We start from the raw sequence: 17699 nt of genomic DNA on the forward strand, positions 1-17699 counted from the left end.
GTCTGCTGCTGATAACAGAGCGGATGTCCTGGCATCCTGCTCTATGTAGCACTTCCTCATTGGTTATCTTATCTTGCCACCTTATTTTAAAGATCCGCCTTAGGCATCGGAGGTGGAAGACATTCAGCTTTTTTTCCTGCCATGAGTAGGTTGACCATGTTTCACTTCCGTACAGCAAGGTGCTCAACACACAGGTCCGGTAGACTAGGGCTTTAGTACTGCTAGTCAGCAATATGTTGTCCCAGACTCTTTTCTGCAACCGTGACATGGTGGCCATTGCCTTGGCTATCCTGTTGTTTATGTCTTTATCCAGTAGAGTGTTGTTGGATATGATGGAGCCAAGGTAACAAAAGTGATCAACAACTTCTAGTGGTTGGCCATTAATGCTTACTTGAGGTGCAGTGTTTGTGTTTTAGACAAGTATCTTAGTCTTGCTTTGACTGATGTTTAAGCCGAACTTCTGGCAAGCAGCAGATAGTTTGTCAACCATGGACTGTAGCTGAATATCAGAATCAGCCACAATAGCTGCATCATCAGCATACAGGAGTTCCCTGACGAGTAGCTTCCTAAACTTGGTTTTTGCCCGCAGCCTTGATACATTAAATAGTTTTCCAGAGGATCTTGTATGGAGAAACACACCTTTGTTTATGTCGCCGTACGCATAATGCAGTAGACAGGAGAAGAATATGCCAAACAAAGTAGGTGCGAGCACACATCCCTGCTTGACACCACTGCAAACCTCAAAAGGTGCTGATTGGGCTCCATTGAATTTGACAGTACATTTAGTTTCCTCGTGAAAACACTCAATTAACTTCAGTAGTTTGGGAGGGCAACCTATTTTCCTCAGGAGTTTGAAAAGGCCACTTCTGCTGACCATGTCAAAAGCTTTAGTCAGATCAACAAAAACAATGTAAAGGGGTCTGTCTCTCTCTCTCTGAATTTCTCCTGCAGTAGTCGTAGAGAAGATATCATGTCTATAGTGGATCTACCACTCCTGAATCCACACTGAGACTCTGGGTAGACTCTAGAAGCTATCACTTGCAGCCTGGATAGTGCCACTCTAGCAAAGATTTTGCCCACTATACTGAGGAGAGAGATACCCCTATAGTTGTTGCAGTCACTCCGATCCCCTTTGTTCTTGTATATTGTGACTATAGTTGCGGCACGCATGTCCTGTGGGACATGACCTGTTTCCCAACAGCGGCAGAGGAGAATATAGAGTTCAGGGAGCAGGAGTGATTCGTTGACTTTCACTACTTCCACTGGGATACCATCGCTCCCAGGAGATTTTCTATTTTTTAAGCAGTTAATTGCTTTTTTGAGGTCACTAAGGCTCGGAAGCTCATCTAGGCATTCCAGTACTGGAAGATCTGGTAGAGTCTACTGTATTCTGTGTGGCATAGACTTCGAGGTAGTGTTCTGTCCATCGTTCTAGCTGCTTGGTTTGATCTGTAATTTTTTCTCCTGATTTGGATAGAAGGGGGGCAGGCTTAGACACCCAGGGCCGCTTTAATGACATCAAATAGAGCTTTGCTATTTCCTGAGTGGAGACTGTCTTGGATTCTGTTGCAGGTATCCCTCCAAAAGTTGTTAGCACATTTTCTAACCATTTGTTTCGCCTCTTTATTAGCACTTTTGAAGGCCTCCAAAGATTTTGGATTAGGCTTTGTCTTGTGAGCGAGGTGTGCAGATCGTTTTTTCTCGATGCAAGGTTCCATATGTGCTAGATTCGCCTCAAACCAGTCTACATTTTTGCGTTTTTGAGGTCCAAAGGCGGTGATTGCCGAACTGTAGATTACATCTCTTAATTTCTCCCATCTGATACAGATGTCTTCTTCATCACTTAAGGAGGGGATTGAACTGTTCAGGAGCTCGCCAAAGAGTGCACACTTCTCTGGGTCACCTACATTCGCCTAGATCTGGGTTGAGTGGAAGTGTAAGCCTTCTTGAGAAGTAGCTTGATTTTGCTTAGCACTAGTGAGTGGTCTGAGTTGCAGTCCGCACTATGGTATGAACGGGTGTGGATGACACTTTTCAGATCCATCCTTCGGGTGATGCAGAGGTCAAGCTGGTGCCACCTTTTTGAGCGTGGGTGCTGCCAAGAGACTTTATGGCGTTCCTTGCCAGAGAAAAATTTATTTGTTACACACAGTTCATGAGAGCTACAGAACTCGAGTAGCCTTTGGCCATTGTCATTTAATTTGCCAACACCATGAGGTCCCAAGCATTTTGGCCATGCATCATTTCCATCACCAACACGGGCATTAAAGTCTCCATTTATATAGAGGTGCTCGGACTTTGGAATACTTTTAATTACGTCCTCTAGAGCTTGAAAGAATCTGTCTTTGTCCTCTTCCGGTGCAGCAAGGGTTGGTGAGTAAGCACAGATTATATTAATTACCGTCAAGAGTGGTCCCTGGCGTTCCAGCTTACGCCAATCGGCTAGGAACTTATCACCGGTAACTACCACTCTTTCATTGCCAATGGGAAACATTGCAATGCAGGGGACGAGACTGTTTCTTATTGCGAAGCCGACGCCATGTATTCTAGGGCTTTGTTCTGGTTTTCCTTGCCAGTAGAATGTATAGTTGCTTTCTGTAAGAGATCCACTGTCTGCCAGTCTGGTTTCTTGCAGGTAGGCCACATCAATGTTTAGTCTGCTGAGTTCTCTGTCGATGATAGCTGTTTGTCGCATGTCGGTGACGAGTTCAGGGTCAGTATTGAAGCCGGGACACATTGTCCGTATGTTCCAGCTTGCTAAACGCATTAATGTTGAGGGTTTTCTTTTGATTTTATTTGCAGGTGCGGGTGAGCAGCTTGCTTTTTGATTTTGTCTTAGCACCAAGCACCCAGTGGTGCGGCAAGCTGTGGCGGGATAGCACTTTATTGTCCAAGGGCTGCTCGGCTTAAGGCAGGCAGTAGCTATCCATTGAGGCTAAAAAGCCCCTCCTACCGTCAAGAGTGGTCCCTGGCGTTCCAGCTTACGCCAATCGGCTAGGAACTTATCACCGGTAACTACCACTCTCCGTGTTTTTTCAAAGACATTACTGTCAGAGATGGAGTGACCTCTCCATTTGCTGGGGGAAAGCCTGGGCGGTAAATTTGCGAGTGCTGTCAGCACACGCCTCTCTTCCATACTGACCGGGTCCAAAGGGATAGCGAGCCATCACAATTTGGGGACAGGTGGCTGCAGGAGTTTGCCAGAGAGCAGTAGTCTTACTACTGTCCCCCCGCCTACGGGGCTCCAGGACCGGATTTTCTGTTAGGGTTTACTCCCTTAGCCTTAGACCTTACAGGGACACACACACAATGCAGTGCGGCTATTGACCTATAGCTAGGGGTTTGGTTTGTGGGCAACAGGGCGTGTCCGCACGCCAACGGGCCATGCCTGCCTCACATCTTGGGGCCAAACCTCCTCCGAGACCCTTGCAGTTTAGCCTGAGGCTTCGCAGCCTCAGTTTCCATCTGCCACCACGAGGAGGTACTGCATAGGACTTGCTGTGGAGAGGCTATGTACTGGCAAGAGAGACTTACAAAATTGCTCCCCTTTCACAGATGCTAGCCAGCGGTGGCAACAAGTTAAGCTACCACACTAGACGCTTCACACAGCCATTGGACAGATAGCATCACATGTATAATGCTAGAAAACATGATAAGTAGAGTCACAATAAACAAATCAGATAAACGTAAGGTCCTTTCTCCATTGGAGCAAGACTTTGAAACCAATCTAATAGGTCTGATTGGATCAAAAAGCTTAGATCATCATGAGCAAATATATATGATTTTTTTTTATTCCTCTAAAGCATTCAATGAGGCTAACTACCATACCTTGCTATAACAAAATTATAATATGTTGGCCTTACTGGTCCATTACACCTATGGACTCAAGATTTCTTGATAGTGAGCGAAAAAAAAGTTTTTTAAATATTTTTTTGTTATGTTAACATGAACTTTCAAAGTTTTGGTCATAGAAACAAATGATTTTAAACCATTTATCTTATGCACAAAAGTTGTGAATGGGAATGAGAGAGAGAGAGAGAGAGAGTGTGAGCCAATAAAAATAGTGCTCAAGTGTATTGTTTTGTAATAAATAATCGTTTAATAGCTTTTAAGGCACTGCTAGTTAGAATGCTATGTAATATTAAGATGCAGTTTTTAAAATTTGAAATCATTGTGTTATATATTTGTATTTATATTTATATTTGTAAAGAATTAGTTACTCTGTAATATTAGACATAATTTTAGATCTTTCTGTGTAGCAAACATATTGCACTATTTTTTCATTCCTAGCAGTAGATTATGTAATTTATTGAATGATATTAAAGAGCTTCTATATTAATGCTTCTGTACTTGTTATTTTATAAAAATAATAATCTTTATTATCCAGGAGGAAAAGCATTTACATTTACTATGTGAGAAAATTATATATTTTCAGTAGCATGAAAAAAGAGCTCTAACATTATATTCGAAAAAAATTATTACACTTGCTTATAGCTATAAATATATTTATCTTTTGCACAAAATAATTTTAAGATAAAACACAGTACTCATAAAGTGGGGGCTCCTCTCTCTTCAGCAGGTGTGGCCAATCCTAAGTCTGGACATGGTCGTGCTACCACGCCTTGTCAGACCCTTAGTTGTGGGCCGCCACCTGACATCCGCCACAACCCTGTTTGTTGTGGGTCTCAGTAAAACAGCACCTACCTAAAGGGGAGCTTTTTTTAAAATTCTAAAATATATATAAATATATATGCTGTACGCGCGTTTATGCTTAGAGTAAGGGTTTACTGGTCGTTAGGGTTATAGATTGGAAAACCCACTCGAAAGTTCTGGATCCGCTAGTGTTACATATCCTAATATATTGATATGTAAATGTTAATTTAAAAAAAAAATTAAGCTGACATTCAAATAGAATAATTTAACCTTTTTTTTAAAACAAAAACATTCACAAAGTGTTGATACGAATCAGTGGCGTAGCTAGGGTGTTTGATGCCCAGTGCGGCATCTCCTCATGATATAAAACCCTCGGATATAAAACAGCGAAAATACGTTATTATACGTTAACAAAATATACTACAAATATATATTACGAGCTTTCTAGGTCGCAAAACTATCAATAATTTTATCGAAATCTGTTTCCACCAATGGCCTAGTTAGTGAAACGCAGCGCTGATTGATCAACTTAATTAAGTCTGAAAACTTCGCTCGCATAAAGCCACACTTACCGCATTGTCAGAAATATGTGGGAAGCGTGGTCGAGAGGCTAAGTACGCTTGAACTTGGCTTGGCTTGGCTAACTAGAAGGGGGCTCGAGGTTCGACACCCGACTCGGGCAGAGTTGTGTTTACTGAGCGCCTAAAGGCAGCACGGAAAACTAACTCCTAGCTACCCCCTCCCCCCCCCACCGGTCCACACCATCTTCCACAAAAAAGATTGGACCAAAAGCGCTCTGAGCATGCTATAAGCATGAAAGTAGCGCTATATAAAAGCTATAATAACAATAATAAAAATATGATATGTAAAAATCTGATAATGCTGAAGAGAATCTTTGACATCATTCTTTTTCTATCAAAGCAGAATCTGGTGTTCAATGGGCATCACGAATATTTAGAACTGAATCATCTAGTGGCATTCTAGCTGATATCTTTTTATTTATTTTTTTTTAAATTCAAGATTTCAAACAGGTGCGCAGTCTCGAATTGATGATCATTGTCGTTTACCCGTTAAATAGATGAGAAAATTAAGACTGCTTGGCAACTAACAATCCGCCTACTTCAGAGATTTGGTCTTTACAATTCTTCTTCAACTGGTTTGTAATGCCCAGATTCTGCTTTGAGAGAAAAGGAATGATATCCAAGATTCATTTCATTATCAGATTTTTACCTTCAGGACCCTTTGATCACTGCCGTCAACTATTTTAACCAGAGAAGACAGTTTCTCCATCTAAGCTAGTAGTATGAGTATATATATTTTAGAGCGCCAGCCAGACTTATCAATCTTGAGCAGCGCCCACAATATTAACAGAGTGGCAAAATACATATTTTTAAAAATCAAATACAGTAGTTTATGTACCGTATGTACAATGTGTGGGGTTTTTATTGAGAAATTTTGTGCTCAGTTTGATGCCCCTCATCACTTGATGTACCGTGCGGGCCGCACCACCGCACTGATATCCTCCCTGGTATGTAAAGAAGTATTTTACATGAGTTTTAGTGAGTTGCCACTAGATAAAAAGTAGTCCAATGTTCTACTTTGAATGATTGCTTTTTCAGATGAGATGAAACCAAATTGGCTTCACGAACATATAGCAATATCCAAAAATAATTTAAGAATATTCATGAACAATAGGGTTTGTTGCTGAACATAAAAATTATATATGTGTCGGACGCGAATAGCCCAATTTTCAGTAAAAGAAATTACAAAAGTCATTTCTCTATAGAATAAGTTACGAAGGTTATATAAAATACAACCACAGACCTATATATACTACAATAAATATAGGTTTTTGATTTCTAGTTTGATTTCTAGGATATGTAACACTAGCGGATCCAGAACTTTCGAGTGGGAACTTAAGGGTTTTCCAATCTATAACCCTAACGACCAGTAAACCCTTACTCTAAGCATAAACGCGCGTACAGCATATATATTTTAGAATTTAAAAAAAAGCTCCCCCTTTAGGTAGGTGCTGTTTTACTATTACATACCAAGTATTAGAGTTTAGAAAAACCCAGGTTTGTTTCTTGTGCAACGCTAATAGCTAACACCGCATATCATCTCTCCATTAGTATATTTAGATCTATAATATAATTCTAGCCTAGATCTATATATAAAAATCGAATAGATCTAGTAATAGTATAGATTCTATCTTGAGACTAAATTGCCGAGTCTAGCCTATGCTATGCCTATAGTTTTTAGTTAGTTAGTACTTAGACTTAGATCTATTATAGTTTATTAATAGATTTACTTTTCAATGCCTATGCCTAATAATAAAATTGCGAATGATGTCTATAATGACTGATTATTATTATTTTTTTTTTTTATAGTAATAGGCCTACTAGATCTAGGTCTAGACTCTACTTAAATCTAGTCTAAAATAATGACTGTCTAAGACTCTAGATGTTTGAGAAGTTCACATATAGGTGTTGTTAATAATACGGCATGTCGGCTGAAAGTATATAAAGTGCTTTTTTTTTGTAAAAATAAAAAATAGGTGCCGGTACTCAGTGATAGATTGCCTAACTTTCAACTAATAATAAATTAACAATTAACGTTGAATTACAAGAAAAGTAATCATTTTTCACGACATTGAAAAAAGGTGCGGGTACCCCGTACCGGTGCGTACCGTCACAAAAGTATATGTATATCTCAATCTTCTTTCATTTAATTTTTTTTTTTGCGGGGTTATTGCTACTTAATACATTGATACCTGATCGATTTAAATAGGGCCTAAGTATACAAGCAGGATTTCGAGCATTGGATAAATTTATTTTTTAAATACAAAGTTTTATGGAAGAGTTGTTTGAAGTTTGTAACTTCTTAAATTCAGGCTAAAAATATCGAAGCCAACATTTTTACACTCATTTCTAAACAATTAGAAGAGATGGACTGACTCATAGTATAGCTTGTGTAGCCTACATCTGCAAAAACACAAACTCTCTTTGTAATCTTATCAGTTAGACTTTCAAAACTATTAAAAAAACTTAGTGATTATTTTTACTGTATAATTATTATTATTCCTTTTTAGAATTAGGATATAAACAAAAATTTGCCATATGACTTTGTCTAAGAGAAATAAATGAAACTTACGTCTATTTATACAGTTATTTTTAGTTACCTAGTAATATAAAATATATTGAACTAACATCATAATGCAGCCATGTGATTTTTCTCTTATGAACATAGCATTATTTAGGACCAATATTTTACAAAGGCTGCTTGGAGAAATCAATGGCTTCATACCCATTTGGAGAAAAACGAAACAAGAAAAATTTAAGAAACTAGAACAGACACAAAATAGACAGTGACATTCATAACAAAATAATAGGCCTATTCAAAATTGATTAGAGTAACACCTTTTTAAGTAATCATTTAAAGTTTAAAATCACTACAATTTTTTTCAACAATTATTTTGTGTATGAAAATTGTGTATCGGAAAATGCCGGGTACTTGAAATAAGCTAGTCCTAAAAAAACAACACAGATCTTGGGTAAAATACTCATCAAATAAAGTACTGTAAATGTGTAGTTTTACGCGCTAGTTTCAGGTCTTTTATTTTTATAGCCTCTATCGGGTTTGATCCCAACTACCAGTCTTTGTGTGCAGAATTTTTTTCTCTATCAGGTACACTTAAAATTATAGCATAATAATGTCAGTTTAATTTAAAGAGAGAACTGAAAAATGCAAAGATATATAAGGAAAAAAAGCCACTTCCGGCCCAATACTTTTTAATCAAAGAAACGAAACGGACTAGTTCAACAAACCCTATTGTACAAATCTAATATTCAAACAATATTACAAAAAAAAAGAAACTACAACGGCAAAGCAGGAAATGTTCTAGTGGACTCTATAAAAATGCATAGCTTTTTAAAAAATCTTATGCAATTTTCTGAAAATTGATTAAATCTAAAAAAAAATCTTTCAAAACATATCTGTGACACAAAAAGACTGTTTTTGTTAGCGATGAAATATGACGACATATAGGGAACCATCAGTGGTTGGACGCTACAATGGCTTCATAAGTAATATAGAATAAAGAGCAGAGCTATCCACTCTTCACATTGTGAGTTATGATACAAAGGCAATTTCTTGTTAAAATTTTAGCCCGTAATTTCATTTTTATTTTAATCTTTTTTTAAAAAGTGTAAATAAAATACAAACCCATGCCCAAAATAACTTTTGTGAAACAAATGATGATCAACATGTGAAACTGTTGTGAACTGAAGTTCGCTGGATTTCGAATGGGATTTGGTATTGCTCGTTTTGTTAAGCTTTTAAATATCATTTTGGAATTATTTTATTTTTTGAGAAACAACGGTTGGCGATGACTTAAAGCAGGCTAAAAAGAAACCTCCGACTGCAACGAAAGAAATTGACTTTCATTTATTATATCATTTTCTCTTTTATCGAGATATTAAATCTATTTTAAAGAGTTTTAAATCTCACATAACTTGTTTGTTAACAAATAAATTACTGCTTAAGGACATCGATATCTATGCAATTCACCTAACAATGCTTTATGAAGAAATGATGATTCGATTCTAGGATGTAAATAAATAAATAAATGAGTTACAGGAAAAAATACATTTACAACATTATGTCTCAGAAAAAGGAATGTTACCATATAAGGCACAAGAGAGAGAAGGCTGCACTTAAATGTTTCAGTAAAATTCCAAAACTGTGGTCGAAAATGGAATTTTTTTTAGCTTTTCCATCAACCTACATGGTTAACCTAGATTTAGTGCGCAACAAACTTAAAGAATAAGAAAAGAAATAGACTAGATGTAGCCAGTAGAGGGGACTTTCACCTTGCTTTAGCTAATTTAAAGCGTGAAATTTCTAATATTGTCGGACTGCAGGAGGCGCAAAACTCTCATTAGCTTACTTTCATTTTGTAATGAACTCAGCAATATTAATTTTGATATTAAAAATGAAACTAAATTTAAAATTAAACCTAAAATCATTAAAAACATTAGGCTCTTATATTTGTCAGGGGCAGGTATGGTGAGAGTGAATGTGTTATTTCTTTGTTACTATTTAAGTATGAAAGAGTTATATCCCTTTGTTTATTTTCCCCAGGCATGAATGTGATGTTTTTTTTTCCTGTATGATAGAGTGAAATTGGTAGTCAGTTGTTTCTGTTTTCCTGGACTGGTGTTTTGTATATTAAATATCTATTGAAGTTGATGTCATTATTTGTGCTCCTTTGGATATCCTTATAGTACCGGTATTAAAGTATCATGGAGTTGAAATAATAATAATAAATAATTAATAAATAATTGTAAGTAATCAAGTGACGATCCTAATGAGCCAAGTCAAGACAAAGCAAAGCAAGAAATGAATTCTGACAATACCGGTATTCAATAATTTAAAAAGGGACTATTCTTAGGATTTGAAAGAAAGTCATGACAATGAGATTAATTTGTGTGTTAATCCCTGCAAATTATTTGACGTAAATTTTTGTATAATGATAAAAATGGCAATGTCTTCGATTCCGAAGATTAAGGCTGTGTGCAATGTTTCACATATCTACGCAAACCCAGTTGCGACCTACATATTTTCCTGAAAATTTTGGGCGACAAAGCCGTTGTCCGCTGACGGTCATTTTAAGTTTTCTTTCCGTCTTTTGCGCCTGTCTTTAATAAAGGCGTTTCTTTGAGTCTCAAATGTTTGTCCCGCAGCTTTTGTGAAACTATTTCTCTCAGAGGCCATCTGCTGCCAGGTACTTTCCTCTATGCCAGTGAGGGTGAAATGGCGCCTGAGTAGATCCTTATATCGCTTACGGGGAGGGGGGCACCTCTGTAACGCCGTTCTCCTCTAAGCTCGCAAAAGAAGATCGTCATCTCCCATGCGAAATAAGTGTTATTGACAGCATAAAAAATTAATAAATAAATGACATTTTGTTCAAATTTGCCTTCTCACGCTTCTTAATAACTGTTTTCTTAGAGGGGGGGGGGGGCTGGCGGATTTTTTTAAGGAAAAAATATGAAAAGGTTGAAGACACTGTTTTACATGAAGAAAAAACTCAATTACGGAGCTGACTACAAGCCACACCTCTACATGGATACCGAGTTTGCTTACTTGGAGATAAATCGCAATTGGGTGGCTGGACTATAGAACACACCTACACGAGTGACCTTTACTTTAGCTACATAAACCGCGAGATTTCATAGCTCAGTAAGCCAGTAACTAATTTTGATGTAGATAAAGTACAATGATCAGATTGGTGTATGTTAGCGTAAAAGACACCGAGCAAGGCTATTTAAACGAAGAGCTAACATCTCCTACTCCTCATTTGTTTAGTCATTGAAACTGAATTTATTGATAGACGTTAACCATTTTTTAAGCCAGATTTGATAAACTCAACATTCTGAGACAGCATACTGACACTGTAAATAGATATTACTGCTGAATTACTTGTCCTTAAGTGTTAACTTCCAATCGTACTACTGTGTCGTGTGTCTTGATTTCATAACGATATTCTTTATAAACAGGGGGTTGCATTGTTAATACTGAATCGACGCCAGGACAGGAAGCGCTTTGTGGTATATAAAACACGATCCTGATGAACAGTTGATGGTCTGAAATACATGAACACATACATCTACACACAATACTACCCAAATTGCACTTTACCTTATTAATTAGTACAATATACATGTATTATATTGTAGATTGACAAAAAAGTTACACATATTAGTTTGTAATATCTATAAATAAATGCTGATCAACATTAATTCATCAATGAGTAATATAGTTTAAATCAATAAGGAGAAGAAAAAAAGTAAAATAAAGGTATAACATAGGAATGCTTTTACGAAGTTTTGCAAAATGTTCAGTATATAGCTTTTTTTTTTTTACTAGAAATGTACGTATGGTCTCCGGCTGCGGCTTAATATCTTATTTTACTATCCGGCGGCTCCAGTCGAATACCAAAAAAATTATATAGCTTTTTTTTTTTTACTAGAAATGTACGTATGGTCTCCGGCTGCGGCTTAATATCTTATTTTACTATCCGGCGGCTCCAGTCGAATACCAAAAAAATTATATCCAGTGCACTTCTAGTTAGACATAATTTGTTTAATGGATTATAGTAGGCATCAAGAGGTTAAAACAAACTAAAATCATATTTTATTCAGATATTTATTGAGACTGCAAAAAATAGTGTTATAAGCTTACAATTTTGAAACTGTGATTGTCAGACATCAAATCCATCTTAAAGCTCAACTCACTAGCCAGCGAAGACTACGCTTTCATAATCTGAATAGAAGATTCCTGCTGTATATCTGTTGACTTTGTGTCTTTTATCATTTCCATCATGTTGGCTTTAATAGCTTTTGAATTTAGTAAATAATTGTAGTGTTTTGGAATCATGACATATTCTTTACCATTTTGTTGCCAATCTCCATCATTAAACCGGTCAGCTTCTAAAAGCATAAAATTTACTTTACATTCGCTTTTTGGTCAAAATCATGTCCATTATATTTTGTTGTTGTACTAATATTAATACTTTCTGAATTCTGAACTTCATTTGCCAAAAAAGGATGTGTTTTCATTTATGTGAATTTACTTTTTGAGTGTTCATTGATGTTCATATGTGTAGATGCCTCATCCTCACTACTACTTAAAAGCTTTTTAACATGCTGTCTGTCCATAACACTGAATTCTTCGGTAAGATTTACATGTTCTTTGTCCTCTTCTTCACTGGAAGAATCACAAAGGAACAATATACGTTTACCAGCACGCTTTTTTTTTCTCTCACTTTTTTTTGATAGTTTTGTGAACTTATAATGACTTGATTCACCTTCAGTAACACATGAATCTGAAAAGACATTAAATAAATAGGAATTTAATTAAGGAGAGGAACTACAGTCAACGCCTAAAATCTCTCTCTCCGAATATATATAATATAATATAATATATATTATATTTTAGAAGAGCAATTTCAGTTATTTGGCGTTAGTAGAATTTTCATCAAAATTCGGAACAATCTTTCTTTATTAATCAAATTTTAGCGACGATTGGAAAGAAAAGTAATATAGGTCAAAGAGCAATTACAGACCATTACGTTAATCTGTGTTTCAAGACAAAAACCCAAACAATATTTTATCGATAAAAGTATTTTGTGATGTTTTGGCAAGAAAATTAAATGTAAAATAAGCTAAAATAGCGATTTTCAACATTCGTTTGTAGTAAATTGATTTCTCCTTTAAAATCCTTAACAAATTATTGTCGATATTTTTGTGAAATTAATGAAATATAATTTTTCATATCTTCTAGTTTTTTAGATCTGGGTGGAACAGACGGACATTTTACACAAAAATAATCGCTGCTTTTCCTCTAAAAAAACAACAACAATTTCTGAACATTTTGATATACAACTATTGTGAACATGGTGTTGCATAACACCACTCAGACCCAGATGCGACGTACATATTTTTCTTTTTCTTTTAAGCGAGAGAGATGACGAGGTTTAGTACACACTGGCGCACGACTTTCATTTGATTCTGAATGACGTCAAACGAATAAATTCATTTAGGTCACATGGTCTAGTGACCCTAGTTAGACTAAAAATGTCTTTCAACACGAGAGAGTAAACGATGCTTACTAAACATAGCTCAAGAATTCTTTAAGGCTTTGGGACAATCTAATAGCAATATATATAATAATCTGATACCAATAATTACATTTCTGGGATGGTCTAGCATAAAAATTAAATACACCATAAAGAGAGATTTTTTATACAATCCTTTGGTGCTAAGAAGTTGTTTCCCTTAAAAATCAGGAACATAATATTAACGAAAATGAGATTTTGTAACGTTTTAACAAGAAAAATAAATGTAGTAAAAGCCAAATACGATTTTAAACAATTATTTAAAGTTAAAATGTTTTTCATAAAATATCCGGAACAACCGATTTTCGATACTGAGGTGTTTTTTTTTGCGACATTTTAGCAAAAAAATTAATTCTGATCAAGAGCGATATCAAACAGTCATTAGGCGTTAGTAGAGTTTTCATAAAAATTCGGAACAATCTTTCTTTGTTAATTAAATTTTAGCAAAGATTGGCACAAAATTTAAAGTGACATAGGTCAATTTTTGTTTCCAAAACTAATCCGGAACATACTTTTATCGACAAAAATTCTTTTATGATGTTTGAGCAAGAAAATTAAATGTAAAATATGTCAAAAGAGTGATTTCCAACAATCGTTTGTAGTAAATGACTTTCTCCTTTTAAAATCCTGTAAACCTATTGTCGATTATTTAAATATACATTTGTTTTAAGTTGAAAATCCGGAATAATTTGATAGCGATATATCTATATAGAGACGTATTGTCCAAGTATATTAAGTGTAATATAAGTCAGAAGTGCGACCACAAACATTTATTTGACGTAATTTTTTTTATGAAACAATATCCGGAATAACTTAATAGGTAATAAAATTTAAGTCAGTATAGAGATTTTCATTTAACGTTTATGTTATTTATTTTTAAAATGCTGAACAACTAATTTTTGTTTAAAGGCATTTGCGAAGTATAAGCAAGATACTTAACTGTAATAAAGTCAGAAGAGTAATGCTAAACATTCGCTGGCATTAATTTGATTTTCACAATTTTTTACGATTTTTACGATCTAAACGTGACGTACAGATAGACAAAACGCAGAAAAGTAAGTTACTTTTACCCCTGTGGGTATCACTAAAAACAAAACAAATCAAATCTGATTATTTAAAACGTTTTGAGGGGACTATGTTAACACTATGTGCACGCTACTGCATGAACTTCGCTCGATAAAAAGTCGATTTTTTTAAAATGTGCGTGACATTTACATATAAAGTTAATTCGTAGACTTCATAAAACAGGCATAAATGTTTTCTTTTAATTTTAGTAGCTAGTTAACCAGAGATAAACACAGTTAATTAATATTTATATTTCTTGTGAACATTTCTTGTACATTTTACAGATAAATATGAATAAGTGATACAGGAAATACACACAAATTATCTTTCTGTATTATTTTAGTGAAACAATCACTTGAAAAATTAGTGTAAAAACAAAACGGTTTGTTTTAAGAAAACAAAAAGTAGTCATTGTACCCAAACTTTGGAAGCCACAAAGCATGGTGAAAATTGATTTTTCATTTCTCTTCTAGTTTTTTAGATCTGAGTGTGACAAGACATTAAACAAACCTAACAGCGGCTTTTACCCTTACGGGAGCCAAAAAAATACTTTTTAAAAAAGACAGTAACTACTGGGTATTATTTTTCTCTTACTAACTAATGAATGCTAGATTTTTCAAAAAATGATCATTTTTAGCCGCTCTCCCCCCCCCCCCCGAGAAAAATATCCTGTTTCAAGTGAATGCATAAATCAGACTTTTTATATCCAACCACTTCGCATTATACAAAAACTGTCTTGAACGTCAACAAAAATATATAAGAGATCTAAACTTTCTTATCAAATGCCCATAATATGTAAAAGTCAGGCACGAGAGAGCTCAGTACAGGAGCGTCGCAGGGGTGCGTTTTGTCACAAGTATTGTATACCATCTACGAATGACATTCAGAGCCAATCAGCTGACACTCCCATCATAAAATATGCTGATGACACAGCAATCACCTGCCTTATTGCAGGTGATGAAAATCTGTACCATTCAACAATTAACACTTTTTACAAATGGTGTATGCTATATAGACAACTTTCTAATTTTAAATGTTCAGAAAGCAGCCTAATTAACTTTGCCAACACCTGCTGGTATGGTAATACTTCATTGGCACAAAGACATAGACTAAATAGACTAATACACAATACAGGCAGGTAAAAAGGCAAGTTTCAATATTTTCAGAAAGAATATCAGAATAAAATTCTATCAAAGGTAAATGACAGAAAAAAAAGGAAAAAGAAGGTTGACAGGTCTTGTGTGGTGCCCCAATGGTCCAGCAGACCAAGGGATAGGTGAAAGTGAAGGTGAAGTTGGATGTGAGTTTGAGTTTTGAGTTTTTGGCACATCGGCACAATTTAGGCCATGTCGTGCCTGTAATCCCTCAAGGGTTACTCTCCCTTCATGACACAAGAGCTAGATTCCACACAGTTAAATCATTTAAAGCTAGGTATTTTCACAGTTTAAAGTAGTAAAGGTTGTAAAAATTTAATAATTTAGTAAAAATATTTTGTAAATATTATATGTTCACAATTTCACAAATCAAATCTTTGTAGACAACCCCATCTCCCGGACAAAGCCCAGTACCTTCCCAGGGTACTATCGAACAGTGTTTTTAAGTTGTGCGCTGTAAAAAGTTTCCCCTAATATCCTGGTATCTGGGGCAATCAATGAGGATATGTTCCACAGTGAAACAAGAGTCACAGTACTCACAAAGTGGGGCTCTTCTCTCTTCAGCACAAAGGTTTGCGTAATGTAGGCGTGGCCAATCCTAAGTCTGGATATGGTCGTGCTACCACGCCATGTCAGACCCTTGGATGTGGGCCGCCACCTGACATCCGCTACAATCTGTCTGAATTTGTTGTGGGTCTCAGCTTCCCAACGATCCTTCCATTCTCGATAGGTGGCAGAGGTGGCTCTGTCTCAGTTCCGAGCAGGGAATTTGGGGATCAAGATGAAGGTGACATCCCTATGGTCAGCTGTAATTTGGTTCAAAAGCTTAAGGCTCTTATATACCAATGGAATGTCAGTCTTCATCCGCACCAAAGCTTTCAATGCAGATTTGGAGTCGGAGCATGCACATGCGACCTTTCCATCCATTTAGGATCCGTCAGTGTAAATGTTGCCACAATTTCGTAGCTCTCCTGCAGTTCCCTAAAGTGGACTTGTAGTATGCTTAGGTCTGTATTTTCGTTTTTGAAATTAAGGAGGGATAAATTTAATTTGGGTTTATTCATCAACCAAGGAGGGTTCTGTGGAATTTCTATTTAGAGATTTGGTCAATGGGTGGGATTAATTTTTGGATGGATTCTCTCATTCTAATGTCCAACGGCTGTATGACGTTAGGCCTTCGATTGTTTAGTTCTGCATCTGTAGGGTTAAATATGGAGTCGAAAGCAGGGTTCGTGGGGTTGGATTTTAGCTTGACTATGTACTACATTGGGAGCTTTTTCATTCTTATGTCCATGGGGAGTTCTCCAGCCTCAACATGGAGACTTGGGATTGGTGATGTACGAAACGCGCCGAGACATAGACGCAGGGCAGCATTTTGTATGGACTCCAGAATTTTTAGATAAGATTTCCTAGCTGCTCCATATATTATGGATCCATAGTCTAATTTGGATCGGATTAGACTCCGATATAGCAGCAGCGAGAAATCTCTGTCAAAGTGCATTCTTAGCTTTTATAAACTAACATAAATGTATTCTTTTAATATTAGTAGCTAGTTGACCAGAAATAAACACAGTTAATTAATATGTATATTTGTTGTGAACATTTCTTGTACATTTTATAAATATATTTGACTTAGTGATACTGAAAATACACAAAAATTATCCTTCTATGTTAACATATTGTAACATTATCATCCATTCCCCTTATGGTAGCCGCTTAAAGGCCTAGGAACAAATCAAAGGGCTCTATAAGATGTATAAAGGAGGTATTGTCTTTTTTTTTACACAGCTTATAACTCATTCTATCTGTCTGTCTGGTAAAATGTTTGAATATTTCCCATTATCGGATCAAGTTAAAACTTTGCACAACTTTTCATTGTACCTGACAAGACATGAATCAATAAAAAACAAGGTTACAAAGACAGTTTGTGTGGCCCCCAAAGTGGTCCACCCAGTCAGGCTTCAATATTTTATAAAAGAACATCTGAAAGAAATTATATCAAAGACAAATGACAGATAAGAATGGAGAAAGAAGGTTGACAGATCTTGTGTAGTGCCCCAACGGTCCAGCAGATCAAAGGATAGGTGAAAGTGAATGTAAAGTTAGATGTGAACCTGGCCTAACTAGTTCCCCTTTCAGACCTTGTGGTC

General features: G+C 36.0%; 1 protein-coding gene across 11 annotated transcripts in view; it reads right to left on the reverse strand.

Moving 5' to 3' along the window:
- Positions 1-11843: 11843 nt before the first annotated feature.
- Positions 11844-17699, reverse strand: part of LOC106073783 (Fanconi anemia group M protein homolog) — a 143031-nt gene continuing 137175 nt past the window's right edge. For all 11 annotated transcript variants that reach the window (XM_056024523.1, XM_056024520.1, XM_056024522.1 and 8 more), the window contains one exon: positions 11844-12538. In XM_056024523.1, coding sequence (XP_055880498.1) covers positions 12273-12538 — 266 coding nt within the window. In that variant the 3' untranslated portion in view covers positions 11844-12272. The remainder of the gene's footprint in view (positions 12539-17699) is intronic.

Source organism: Biomphalaria glabrata, chromosome 3 (genome assembly GCF_947242115.1).
Source record: "Biomphalaria glabrata chromosome 3, xgBioGlab47.1, whole genome shotgun sequence".
Lineage (NCBI taxonomy): Eukaryota > Metazoa > Mollusca > Gastropoda > Planorbidae > Biomphalaria > Biomphalaria glabrata.